Source organism: Cryptococcus neoformans (assembly GCF_000091045.1).
Source record: "Cryptococcus neoformans var. neoformans JEC21 chromosome 11 sequence".
Classification (NCBI taxonomy): Eukaryota; Fungi; Basidiomycota; class Tremellomycetes; order Tremellales; family Cryptococcaceae; genus Cryptococcus; species Cryptococcus deneoformans.
In genome coordinates, this window is record NC_006680.1 from 939,875 (window position 1) to 952,500 (window position 12,626).

The window sequence follows — 12,626 nt, forward strand, 5'->3', positions numbered from 1 at the left end:
AACCTGGACGCAGGGTGGCATGATCATATATGATGTATAGGGTACCAATGGTCTACTCTGAATTGTGAACTAAAATACAGTTTATCATGTTTTAACGTAACCAAGATGAACATCATATGACACATGGACAAGGATACATCTCTACCACACTCATGCTCTCCGTTAAAAACAAAAACAAAAAACTGCTTAAGCCTTGAGCTTCTCGATCAACATCTGCTTCAAACTAGCGCCGTCCTTGGCGAAACCTCGGATACCCTCGTGGAGCTTGTCAAACGCCATAACATCTTCGAAAAGGGCCCATCGGAACTTGGCCTCGTCGTCGAGGTAGGAAGTCTTGGGGATGGGCTCGCCAGTGGAAGAAGCGTCGAGCTTCTTGGGGAGGTCGTCCTGAGACTTGTTGAGCTCATCGAGGAGCTTGGGGGAGATGGTGAGGAAGTCGCAACCGGCAAGAGCGGCAATTTCGCCAGTGTTTCGGAAAGAAGCACCCATGACGATGGTCTTGTAGCCGTGTTGCTTGTAGTAGCTGGCAAAGGAATTTAGTAAAGGAAAACATAAATATGACTGGTATAAGAGGCGCGGACTCACTTGTAGATCTTCTGGACGGACTGAACTCCGGGGTCAGTCTCGGCAGTGTAAGTGGTGTCGGGGTTGGCCTTCTTGTACCAGTCAAGGATCTATATCGATGATCAGAAGGGGCTCTGGCAAACTGGGAGATAAGGTAACTTACTCGGCCGACGAAGGGAGAGATAAGGGTGACACCAGCCTCGGCACAAGCAACGGCCTGGCCGAAACCGAAGAGGAGGGTGAGGTTACAGCTATTCAATTATCAGCCATGTTTCATTCAAACCCAAAGGGGCAAATGCAACTCACTGGATACCCTCAGATTCGAGCTGCTTGGCAGCAAGGATACCCTCGTAAGTGGAGGCGATCTTGATCAAGACTCGGTTCTTGTCAATACCCTGCTCCTTGTAAAGAGCAATAATCTGGTGGGCCTTGTTGATAGTGGCCTGGGTGTCGAAAGAGAACTTGGCGTCAACCTCGGTGGAAACTCGACCGGGGATGATCTTCAAGATCTCAGTACCGAACTCGACGAGGAGTCGGTCCATGGCGTTCTCGGACTGGACCTCAATGTCACTAATCGGTGGCAAAATGTTAGATATTGATACTAACTTGTGAATTGATGCAGAGAAAAAGACTTACCCGCCCTTAGACTTGGCGTACTTGATAGCAGGCTCGAGGAGCTTAGCGTAAGCGGGCATCTTGACGGCGGCAAGGCTACAGGCATACAGTTATCAGCAAGTACTTTTCAAAGTGAGAATCGACCATCTCAACGGCCGGCCCGAAAACGAGCCGAGATACGGAGATGAAAAGAAACGCACATGAGGGAAGGGTTGGTGGTGGCATCCTGGGGCTTGAACTCGTCGATGGAAGAAAAGTCACCAGTGTCGGCGACAACGGTGGTGCCAGAGCTGTACGTATATAAAGATTCAAACGTAGCAAGATAAGAGTACCCGATCGAACACCAATGGCAAAGCGGCGAAGAATGAGATAAAACGTGTCAGCGTACTGTACTTGGAGCTGGAAGTGAAAAGAAAAGACTCACGCCTTGAGAGCTTCAAGAGAAGTGGGCATTTTGATCTAGATGTGTGGTTGTTTGGTTTTTTTTTGGTTAGGAAAAGAGAAGATGGAAAAGATGTAGAAGAAAGACAGAGAACGATGAGATGGAATGTAACTTGGGGGAGGGTGGCAGAGAGGCGGGGGACGGACCTCAAGCGGATGACGTCGCGGTCCGAAGCCCCGAACGTGTGGCAGTCGGTCCCTGATGCGGCTTTGGGGGTTGGCTCTCTCGCTCGCTCGCTCGTCTATTTTTTATTGCTTTTATTTTTAGGCGAAATTCGAGATTGGCGTGTCATCTTACACAATGCATGCATCATCCTCAGTAATGAGTAGCTGTCTGGATAGCCTGCCTGCGTTCTCTATCCATAAAAAATAGCAAGGTGGCAAACGGTGGCGAACGCGTCGTTGTATAAGGAGTACGACATCAATGGTTTGCTTGCTGATTTTTCCTGCGCCTATGCAGAGAAAGAGGGAAATTGGGAATAATGTGTTGGGGATAATTCGTCAGATCCTCTTGATTCGTGTTCCGACAGGCGGATAATAAACGGCAACTGCCTATTGGTCCATGGGTGAAATATCCGATACATCTTTCTTTGCAAAGCGGGAGCAGCGGTGGACGGCGATGCACTGTTCAATGTCACATCTGGAGCAGTACAAATACAACAGGTTTTGTGTGCATGGTCACTTACATGCCAACCTTTTTTCAGAGAGGATGCTGCTCGCCGATGGTTGAACGTGCAAAAACTGCCACACCTCGAAATGCCGAGTGGTCGGGGGTATTAATTTTTGTAATTTTTTGTCCCGATCCCAAACACCCCTTGGTTGAAGAGGCGCTCGGGACGTGAGGGAAACAGTAGGTCGGAATAGAAACTGTGGCGATGGACCGGTCGTCTTGAAGATATGATTGCATGCATCGAGAGTGGCGAGAAGTGAGACATGCATGGATGCACCAGAGGCAATTAAATTGGATGCTTGCGGCAAAACATGCACGAGAGCAGATATGAAGTCAAAGGTCGCGCTAGAAAACGGACAAACAAAGACTCGAGGAACGTAGGTTTGCCCTGAGATACGCTTTGTGTTTGGCAGGCGTTGGTTGTGGGCACGTCTTCTCTCCCTGCCATTCTCCTCCTTCCTTTGCACGCATAATAATCTATACTATAGTTTGCCCATCCTTTCTTCCTTCCTCTCCTATACACGTCTGCGCCTCCGACCCCCACGTTCCTTTCCAGCCTCTCGCCCGGCCCCGCACTGATATTCGTCCCTTCCTAATCCCCGGGACCTCGTAAGCAGCTTTTCTCTCAGATACAACAACATACACTGTAAGTGCACAGCTTTGACCACCACCATCACGCATCATCCACTTGACTGGATCCTTTTTGCATTCCATCCCCGTTAGACTGTGACTCTAGTGTCCATACAGTTCTCTGGCAGAACAGCTCGCTGATCACTGTCGTTCTCTCCTCCCGACGTCCCATCCTCAGGACACATTCTTTCCCCATTCAACCACTGTCCCCCATCATCTTTTCATCCGACAATGACTCTTCCTCCTATCGGCCGTGTTGGCCTAGCAGGCGCACCCCACCAAAGCATTGTCAAGAGGGCTGTCCAGGAGCGAGGTGAGTGTCGCGACGTGGCACATTATTTCCGCCGATTCTCTAACTTTTAGAAACAGCTTCTTGTGACCTCGCGGCTGGTGACCTCTACCTCTTCCCCAACTCCAGCTCTGTCATCGACGCCACCGACCCCGTCACCTTCAAATGGAACACTGCATGCGATGTTGCCACTTCCACTGTTGATCTCTACCTTTACGAGTCTGCCGGTCTCATTAAAGCTTGGTCAGACATCGACTTTTCAGCTGGTGAATACACTGTCCAACTCCAGCCTAAATGGTGGAACGACACCACCACTGCTTCTCTCCAGTTGAACATCCTTGACCACGGCGCCGACTCGTGGGATACTTCCTATCTTGCTGGTCCTGTTTTCACCGTCGACTATGCCGCTTCTGCCATGTTCCAAACTACTACTTCCAATGGTCAAGTCATCACTTCAACCGCCGCTGCTGCCGCTACTGAGAGTAGAGACGCCGTCTTCCAGGATGTATCTGGCACAAACGGTGGCGACAAAAACAATATCTCCAAGGGAGCCATTGCCGCCGCTGTCGTCGTTCCTATTATCGTCGTTGCCATTATAATCGCCGTTGCTGTTCGATTCTGGCGTATGCGCGAAGCAGAGAAGAGGAAGCGATGGTCTCAGGCTCTGTCCACCCACTCCAACCTTGAATGGGAGAAAGGCGCCATACCAGGAGAGAAGCCTCCTTCCGTCCTTGGACGACCTTCCATGGGCGGACGTCTCTCCATGGGTACCCGCCCCAGCATGTCCTCTTACGGTGGTAACCCTCGTCCTACATCCTCCGTATACGCGGTCGAGAATAACATGGCTGGTGCCGGTGCTGGTAGCGCCATGCACTTCCGTCCGGATACGCACCCCGAGATGTCTAGCCTTCGTTCCAAGTCTGTCGATAACCTCTCTGCTGCTGGTCGAAGTTCTGTTGTCATGTCTGATGGTCAGGTCCGTCAGCCCCGTATCTCATTCGCCGACCAAGCCCGTCCCGACCGTGTGTCCCGTGCGTCCTTTGGCGGTGACATTCGTCCCAACGTATCTTCTTCCTCCCTCTTCCGTCTTCCCGGCGCTTCCAAGTCTGCCAACGACCTCGCGGTCTCTACCAATCGAAGGTCCGCTGCCTACGCCACCGGCTCAGCTGTTGACGATGAAGAAGAGCACATCAGCGTCTCTCCTTCTCAGCAAGATGGCCCTCTTGGTTTCGCCGAGGCTGATATGAGGCGCGTTTCGCAAGGCCAGCGAACTGGACGAAGGAGTTTGTTGTCTTTGGGCGGCGGTCGGGACAACAAGCGTCAGTCTGTCGCATCTGCTTTGTCTGGTGATGACTTTAGGTCTGCCGCTTCCGCTCGTGGAAGTGTTGACGAGCTTCGAGATATGGAGAACATGGTCCTCCACCGACGATCCATGATGTCGCAAGCTTCTCCATCACCCAACTTTGAAGCCGCCTATGACGCTGATGCCGTTGAATCCCTCCAAGACCCCGAGCCTATGGCGATGCCCCTTCCGTCCCCCATTCCCGCCGGTCAAGACCCTGATCAAGCACTCGCCATGTACGCTGCTCAGCGCGCCAACGCCATGTCCCCTACCAACAACAACAGCTTGCCCCCGAACCCGTCACGTTCAAACTCTGCCATGAAAATCCCCTTCTTTTCCAAAAAATCCGCCTCTTCCAGCAACACTTCTGGCTTTTCTCCTGGTGCCAGCGCTAACCCTGAGCAAGGGGAAGTACCCACGATGGGCCCTCCAGTGGAGATGAGGAGCTATGTTCATTTGAACTCTGGCACAGTCAGTGCGGATGTGGTGAATGCCCTTCCTAAGCCTGGACCTCCTGCGACTACTAGGGCGAGTGGGGCGAGCGACGCTAGCAAGTACAGTGAGGAAGAGAGCAAGTAGAGCTTTTCCGCGCACTGTGTTGCGTTGAGTGAGAAGGTGTGGACATGTGAATGAGTGAGGAGGAGAGTCAACTGTATCCACCAATGGTATTTTTTTCATTTTCTTTTTTTTCGAATGGCCTTACGAAAACCAAAAACCAAAAGCCAAAAAAAAAAAAAATCAAAGCGAGACGGACTTTTTTACTCTGTGGAATACTCTTTATAACAATACGAACCAGTCTTATCGATTTTTTTGTTTTCAGTACTTATAGTTATTACCCTTTGAAGCGTGGGTATCAAAAAAATATCGCTCGTCCGCTCTTTATGTCTTTTCTCCCTTCTCGAATAACTACTTTTCTTCTCTCGTCGCTGGCGTTAAACCATTTCTATAAGTTTGAGATCTTCTTATCGTAAAGGGTTTGAGTATAGTTTTTTTTTTTTTTTAGTTGAATAAGGTAATTTTTTCAAGCTTGCTTGGATTGAGCAACCTATGAATATGGGATGGAAAATATTTGATTTTTTGACTTGACTTACGGTCGCAGATGACTTTGTGCATGATGCCTATAAAAAATTACCAAGTATTGCGGTATCCTATTGAATTATAAGCACTTTCAAAGTGTGCTTTGAAAAAGTCCATCCCATTCGTCTTCTTTAGTTGGAAGTGTGGGGTTAAAAAGGTAATGGAACTCATATATGATTATCTTGAAAAATATACAGATTAAAAGACCTTTTGAACTTGTTGCGAATGCCCGTTTCTCTCTCATACCATGCTTTGTGAGGAACCAATTCGTTGCCTTTTTGCCCATCCCCTTTCGGCTTGACCAACTAATGCTTTGACCCGTCTTCTTCTTCTTCTCCGCAATGATCGTTTCAATGGGGCTTAACGATACACATATTAAATAATCTTGCCTTTCCACACAAACAAACACGAGAAAGAAGAAAAAAAGTCCAGCCTGCCGGCGCTCTCCATGGAGAACCGCTCTAGACCAAAACAGCCACCATTAAACCCACCAATCCAACTCCCAGGTTATACACCGCCTTTTCCTCAGCGCTTGAGGCTGCTCCAGAGCTTGTAGCAGCATCGGCCGTACTAGCCGCGCTGGTCGCTGCCGATGACGACGCTCCAGAGGAAGAGGTGGTGGAGACGATAGAGGTTGTAGGGCTAGTGTTGACGGTGGCGGACGTCGAGTTTGAAAAAGTGGAGGTTATGGTGCCGTTGGTGCCATTGGTGGAACCGGTAGTAGTGGCGTTGGCGGGCAGGGTGATTGTGGCGGGAGGGAGGGTGATGGGATTGGATGATGCAGAGGCGCATTGGTTGATGTAGGCTACAAGGCATGTGGTAAGTGCATGTCTGGGTATTTGAATATGAGGGCATTGGAGGAAACGTGTAAATAAAAGAAAAGTGCGGGAGAAAGACGTACTGTCAAGCATTGCTTGGTAGGTTGATTGATTACCGATAGTAGGATCCATAGCGAGTGCGCATTGTAAACATGACCGGTAGCTCTGCTCCACGTCTACGGTACACAAACATGTCGTATTGAGTGTTGTGCCAACGCCGCAAGACTGTAGAAGAATGGTGATGGACGGCCGCGCCTACGATGTCAGTTTCTGAACTTTTTTCAGTTGCGGATGAGATGGGACGGGTTGTTGCTTTTGGATTAAAACGTACGGAAAGGGCGTCAGCAATAACCTGACAATCGCTGGAACAAGTTCCTGGGAAAGCGCTTGTTGACGCAGGATCAACTGAAGTCGTAGTAGCTGTCGTACTCGAGTTTGCGTCTGATGACGAGGATGCGGCGGATGAAGTTTCCGAGCTGGTGGCGGAGGTGGGCTCGGGAGGGGAGGTCTGGATAGTGTAGTCTGATGCGGAAGCTGAAGAGTCCTGGGCGAGCGCTATGGCGCAGAAGAGAGGTGTCAGTAGGTGGGAGGGCCGGCGAGCGGGAGACAGGACTGACCGCAGCCTGCTAAAGAGAGGGCGAGTAGGATCGGGCACGCGCGAACCATGACTTGTCTGTCTCGCGAAGGCGGGGGAATAAAGGGGGAGTATTAGAGACGGGCGATATGTATACTGTGCGGGGGCAGCTTTGCTTGCGGCTGTGCGAAAGGTGGCAAATGGAATATCCGGCAAGGCTGGAATTAAAGAAAATACTTGATTGAATGACGACGGAGTGACCGTCCGTCGAAACACGGAGCTCGCCGACTACGGAACGAGGAACAACAACAGCTGCGAGTTGCATCATCGCCACATCGAAGCCGCGAGCCAAGACATTGGTTGGCTACTATGCATCTCACGTTCCTTGCCTTTCCAGCTCTGAACCGCGAAATGGATGTGGAGGTTGCACAGATACATAGCATGTAGCACGCCCGCCGGCCAAGTAACTGGTTTCCTCGTCTCTCGCCGGTGGAGGTGCGTGGACGGCGGAGGGCTCAAAAACAGACTCAAGTAGAATAAAAGGGAGAGTAGCAGGAATGAGTATCGAGTGGAGGATAGTGGAAGGTGGAGGATAGTGGACGGTGGAGGATAGTGGACGGTGGAGGATAGTGGACGGTGGAGGATAGTGGAGGATAGTACGAGTGGGGGATAGTGGAGGACATTAAGGCAGCGTTGAGAGACGACCTGAGGAAGACAGGGATGAATGATTGATGAGACGGGGGGCGCCGTCAGCCCTCAAAAGGGCAAGATGGGAATGCTTCTCTATGACGATTTTCGTATATCAAAGAGTTGCTAGGTACATTTTAGAGTACTCGTACAGGAAAGCATCGCTGTACTTGCCCAGAGATTTGTTATGATCGACCGTTCTACTTGCTGTATGTGATGAATCAAGGTTGTTGCCCGTCCGCCAATGGATGGTAGCCCAGGAAAGAAGACATATATATGTGCTTATTTGACATATTTCTTGGGATCCAGCGACAGCTTACTTGTTGTTAATCATGAAGCATTAATTATGGCACGAACAGAAGCTGCTATAGAGTGCTGTTCATCAGGCAACAACAAATAGCAAAATCAGCACTATTGATAATTAATCAATTATTATCGGGAAGGGCTCGATATTTTCATCAATAACTTTCACGGCGCGTCATTTCAATCGGCGATTTGTTCACTTTGAGTACACCCTCCTAACCTCTTCTCTCAAAAGGATCATTCAGGTGGCTGCTACCCGGGTAAGCACAAGGCCGAAGAACAATTTGTTGACAACATCCACAGTTAGCCACTGGCTCTGAATGAACATTCGGTAACTGTCCACAGCCACCACTGATCCTCGGCCTTGGGGAACCATTTTGTAAACAAATCCATATAATCTTTCATCGTCTCGTCGTCTTTCCATCCCCAAGGGAGTTGGAACGGCATCATGTTATCGTCAAGAACCATATGGATATGGCTGGCTCCTTGCCTTTGCCTGTCGAATTTACTAGGCGTATGGGGCATGACCGATGCTCGAAGGATACAGCTTCGTGACGAGACTGCTGCCCTGTTCAGACATGGATACGAAGGGTATATAAAGTATGCATATCCTGCGGTGAGCTCTCTCGTCATTTTATGCCTCTTTGTTTATAAGAATGCTTATTTTATTTTTATCACACAGGACGAACTTCGCCCATTGTCATGTGCACCACTACGTCGATCAAAGAATGCAGCTGATTTTGGCATCAACGACCTCCACGCCAATGTTTCCCTCACCCTCCTCGACGTCCTCTCCTCCTTACCGCTCTTACACCCACATGCTCTCCCCTCTGCGCTAGAGCGTATAACAACCCAAGTATCGTTCGACCAAGATGTGAAAGTACAAGTATTCGAAATGACCATCCGTGCCCTGGGAGGTTTATTGTCGATGTATCAGTATCTCGATGATTTACCGGATTCACCTTACGAGCAAGCGAGAGTGCTTGGGGTGGTAAGAGAAGGAAAGGAAGGGTGGTTAGGCCTAGGGCTGGGAGCTCAGGAAAAAGTGGACAAGGTGGATGTGAAAAAGTATAAGCCGAGGATCTTGGAATTGGCGGAAGATTTGGGGAGGAGGATGTTGCCGGCGTTCAACACGAAAACTGGATTACCGTATGCGCGTGTGAATTTGAAGCATGGGATCGAGAAGGGTGAGAGTGTGGAGACGTGTGAGTCTTGCGTGGCTCCGATGGACAAGTTTTTGGAGGACTGATTCCATTTTTTTCTGTTTTTTTTTTTGGTCTTTTTTTTGGATTGAAAGGTACGGCAGGAGCGGGCAGTCTTATCCTCGAGTTTTCCCTTCTTTCTAGATTGACAGGCGACGACCGTTACGAAGTTTGTTCAGTCAACGTTTTATCCTCATGGGATGATCGAGGTGCAAAAATGCTGACTTTTGAATGACTGCTGTAGCAACTAGCCCGAAACGCTTACTACTCGATATGGAATCGTCGCTCGGATCATAATCTACTCGGTAACACGATAGGAGCCACGCACGGCCATTGGCTCATGCCTGGTTTGAGCGGAGTTGGAGCAGGGATGGATAGCTTCTTTGAATATGGGGTCAAGGCTGGTATCATGCTCGGTGAGTTCAAGAACTCAAATCAGGAAAAACAGGGCTGATAGGGAAGTTTTACAGGTGATGACTCGTTTTACGACATATTTTACGACTCTTATGCTGCTATTCAAACTCATGTCCGAACGACTGACGGTTTTATCGTAAGGTTTTCATTTTTCGTCGCCTAATCGAGCGTATGATTTACGATTGAGATGAAAAAAAATAGTATCGACCTATCCACACTCGCCTTCTCCAAATCCCCAGCCCAACAACGATCGATTCGCTCTCGGCCTTTCTACCCGCCATCCAAGTCCTCGCAGGTGATATCCCTTCAGCTATCAGATCGCATCTCGTCTTCTGGAATCTATGGAGAAAGTTTGGAGCTCTGCCTGAGAGTTGGCGGTGGCAGGAGAGGCGGATAGAATGGGCTGGATGGCCTGGGAGACCAGAGTTTATAGAGTCGACTTATTATCTGTATCAGGTTGGTCATCCCAAATTCAAGGTTTGAAGATGAGATGCTGATAATTTTGACCACTGGCTTAGGCAACAAAAGATCCGTTCTATTTGAGGGTTGGCGAACGGGTTTTAAAGGATCTGGCAAGGCGAACCAAAACGTCCTGCGGGTTTGCTACCATCAAGAACGTCTTGACGAGCGAGGTATGGCCGTTTAGGAGGTAATCTAGTTCTTATCGCTTACCCTTTCAATAGCTGGAAGACAGAATGGAGAGCTTTATGCTTTCGGAAACCCTCAAGGTCAGCTTCCCCTCACCACATCGCGTTGCCTTCAAACTGACCTATCTGGCAGTATCTCTACCTTTTATTCTCTGATACGCCCTTCCCGAATCAGAATAAAGTTTTCACCACTGAAGGCCACCCACTATACATACCACAGCCTCTTCTGCAGCCTAGCACAAATGCGAGAAAGTCATTGCATAAAGGCGAATGGCTCACATGCCCGGCGTATCAAAGTCCTTTTGCCATCGGGGGTATCGACTTTCATGGGACTGACAAGGTTGGGAACCGAGTGGAGAAAGTTGGGATAACAGTCGGGATTGAGGGCACGTCAGAGTATGAATATGCGAGAGCGCTCGTCTTTGGTTGGGGAGAGGAAGGATTGAAGGTAGAAGATCAAAAAAGAATGTGGTTTGATGGTGGGGTATGTAGTATCCAGGAAGTCCCCAAATTCGTAAGTCATTCAACCATACAGCATCGCCTTGTAATCCCATGGTCTTACAGGAAAAAATACAGGCGTTCGATATCGTTTTAACCTCTCCGTTCAATGAGACGTTCCCTGAGGATCCATCTCCTGGATCTGATAAGGTGTATCAAAATACCACGACGGGTGATTATGTCATCAGCAATATCGCGGGGATCCGTCTGGGAGTGAGATGGCGGCTGGACGGGCAAGGGTATGACGTGTCAAGCAGTAAGTCCTTCCTTGTCCATGATCTGGCTGTTTGGTTCATCACTGATAGATATGAAGTCGGTCCACATAGGGTTAGGACCGGCCAGCAGGTCACAGTCATCGACTCGTCTATGCGAAATCATTTCCCTCTACCTTCCCTTGCTCCAGGTCCACCTCAGCCGCAGTATGAGCCTACTGAAGTCATCCTCCGCTTCGTCTTTCTCTCCCCGGTGGTTGTCAAGGATAAACATGTAGAAGCTAGTACAGTTTTTCTCCACGCTTTAGGAGCGACCGCGACATTCGGAAAGGATTTTGGTGCTTCTGCAACGTCCCCCAGAATGGAAGACCAGCAAGGATGGCAGCTCAGCGGAGGTGCACTGCCGATTCTCGTCCTCCCCAACCCCTCCGATGGCTGTTCACCATTAACCCTATCAACTCCTGATTATCCGTTCATCCTCCTCCTCGATAGGGGCAATTGCACCTTTGCAGAGAAAGCGCAAAACGCAGAGACAATAGGTGCAAGCGGGTTGTTAATAGTTGGTTACCCTCACCCACCCGAAGGAGGTGTAACGCAAGGTGATCAGACGGTATACGCTGCTCCGGAGGAAGGCTTGGTACGGCCCTCTGCCGAGCCAAACGAGGCTGAGGGATTGGATAGTATGGGGATAGTGTATATGGAGCATCTTGTAGGAGAACTGGTGCGCAATGCGAGTCAAAAAGGTGAAATAGGGGCGGCGATTATGAGAATCGAAGGTGTAGGTGAGGAAGCAGCTGGGAGCAGTGGATTCCCACAGGCTGGATCGGGGGCGACAAAGAAGCATTGGGAAAGCGATTCGCGGATTAGGGAAGGTAGGCTGGCAGTTGGAGATTGGGAAATTTGTAATCTTGTGGTCGTAGATACTTCTGTATAATTAGCAGCATCATTAAAAATACCATACAACATTGCATCTGCATCATTGCGATCGTTATTGTAGCGGACTTGGGCTTGACGAGAGCATGACAAAGGGGCGTGATATGGGCCGGTTGCAGGGGTGTTGTCATCATTTACTCGTGCATGACGGCGTTTCAATCATTCAAAAATATTCGTGCACGCAGGCATGAGGGTGGAAATAAAAATGTCTATGGATTCCGAAATAAAAATGTTCAAAATAACTACTGTTACCCTTTAAAAAACTCGTTCTAAAAGTGGTTGACCTAGTGTTACAAGTTTCTACGATGCACCTTGAGATCCGTCTGAGGGTTATACGAATGAGGAGTATCAAGAAGTATGCTTTTTATTCGCCATGAGAAAGAGATACAAAATAACCAAATATTGGGTTTATGAGGTGCTCGTACAGGGAGAAGATTGTGTGGTTGAAGGGGTAGAGGCAGAAGAGGAGGCAGGCAAAGGCGCGGCTAAGTGAGACCCCGGGGAATATCAGTGTGATTGCGAAGAAATCTTCTGAAAGTGTGATTCACCCTTTAGATATCCACCTCGTTCCCAGTTGCCTTGCTGATACACCTCAGCTACTCGCTTCTCTGAGCTCTCCAACCCCTCTAAAATTGCACGAACGCGGGAGAAGTCTATGATGGCTGTTAGCCAGGCTTGACATACGGTATGGGTGCACTTACCCAGAGGCT

At 49.3% G+C, this 12,626-nt stretch overlaps 5 protein-coding genes across 5 annotated transcripts in view; 2 read left to right on the forward strand and 3 right to left on the reverse strand.

The window, feature by feature from the left end:
* Positions 1 to 96: 96 nt before the first annotated feature.
* CNK03170 (transaldolase, putative) lies at positions 97 to 1,700 on the reverse strand. The gene is made up of 7 exons (XM_567910.2): positions 1,604 to 1,700; positions 1,380 to 1,469; positions 1,201 to 1,275; positions 871 to 1,134; positions 728 to 815; positions 586 to 674; positions 97 to 523 (listed from the first exon to the last, which is right to left on the reverse strand). The coding sequence occupies exons 1-7, from the start codon at positions 1,630 to 1,632 to the stop codon at positions 187 to 189; spliced, it is 972 nt and encodes a 323-aa protein (XP_567910.1). The 5' UTR covers positions 1,633 to 1,700; the 3' UTR covers positions 97 to 186.
* Positions 1,701 to 2,764: 1,064 nt separating this feature from the next.
* Positions 2,765 to 5,597, forward strand: CNK03180 (hypothetical protein). The gene is made up of 3 exons (XM_567911.1): positions 2,765 to 2,936; positions 3,099 to 3,233; positions 3,290 to 5,597. Exons 2-3 carry the CDS (start codon positions 3,152 to 3,154, stop codon positions 5,128 to 5,130), a joined length of 1,923 nt encoding a protein of 640 aa, XP_567911.1. The 5' UTR covers positions 2,765 to 2,936; positions 3,099 to 3,151; the 3' UTR covers positions 5,131 to 5,597.
* A 49-nt stretch (positions 5,598 to 5,646) lies between these two features.
* On the reverse strand, positions 5,647 to 7,234 carry CNK03185 (hypothetical protein). Its single transcript, XM_024658817.1, has 4 exons — positions 7,064 to 7,234; positions 6,778 to 7,001; positions 6,530 to 6,671; positions 5,647 to 6,433 (listed from the first exon to the last, which is right to left on the reverse strand). The coding sequence occupies exons 1-4, from the start codon at positions 7,110 to 7,112 to the stop codon at positions 6,090 to 6,092; spliced, it is 759 nt and encodes a 252-aa protein (XP_024514651.1). The 5' UTR covers positions 7,113 to 7,234; the 3' UTR covers positions 5,647 to 6,089.
* Positions 7,235 to 8,179: 945 nt separating this feature from the next.
* On the forward strand, positions 8,180 to 11,970 carry CNK03190 (carbohydrate binding protein, putative). The gene is made up of 12 exons (XM_024658110.1): positions 8,180 to 8,270; positions 8,314 to 8,626; positions 8,693 to 9,215; positions 9,308 to 9,381; positions 9,457 to 9,628; positions 9,683 to 9,762; positions 9,828 to 10,082; positions 10,145 to 10,258; positions 10,310 to 10,354; positions 10,407 to 10,787; positions 10,850 to 11,027; positions 11,085 to 11,970. Exons 2-12 carry the CDS (start codon positions 8,459 to 8,461, stop codon positions 11,915 to 11,917), a joined length of 2,823 nt encoding a protein of 940 aa, XP_024513796.1. The 5' UTR covers positions 8,180 to 8,270; positions 8,314 to 8,458; the 3' UTR covers positions 11,918 to 11,970.
* Positions 11,971 to 12,042: 72 nt separating this feature from the next.
* Positions 12,043 to 12,626, reverse strand: part of CNK03200 (bacteriophytochrome histidine kinase, putative) — a 6,631-nt gene continuing 6,047 nt past the window's right edge. Inside the window, exons 8-10 of the mRNA XM_024658111.1 lie at positions 12,618 to 12,626; positions 12,465 to 12,569; positions 12,043 to 12,401 (exon numbers count right to left, since the gene is read on the reverse strand). The exon at positions 12,618 to 12,626 is cut by the window's right edge and continues 185 nt beyond it. Coding sequence (XP_024513797.1) covers positions 12,325 to 12,401; positions 12,465 to 12,569; positions 12,618 to 12,626 — 191 coding nt within the window. The 3' untranslated portion in view covers positions 12,043 to 12,324. The remainder of the gene's footprint in view (positions 12,402 to 12,464; positions 12,570 to 12,617) is intronic.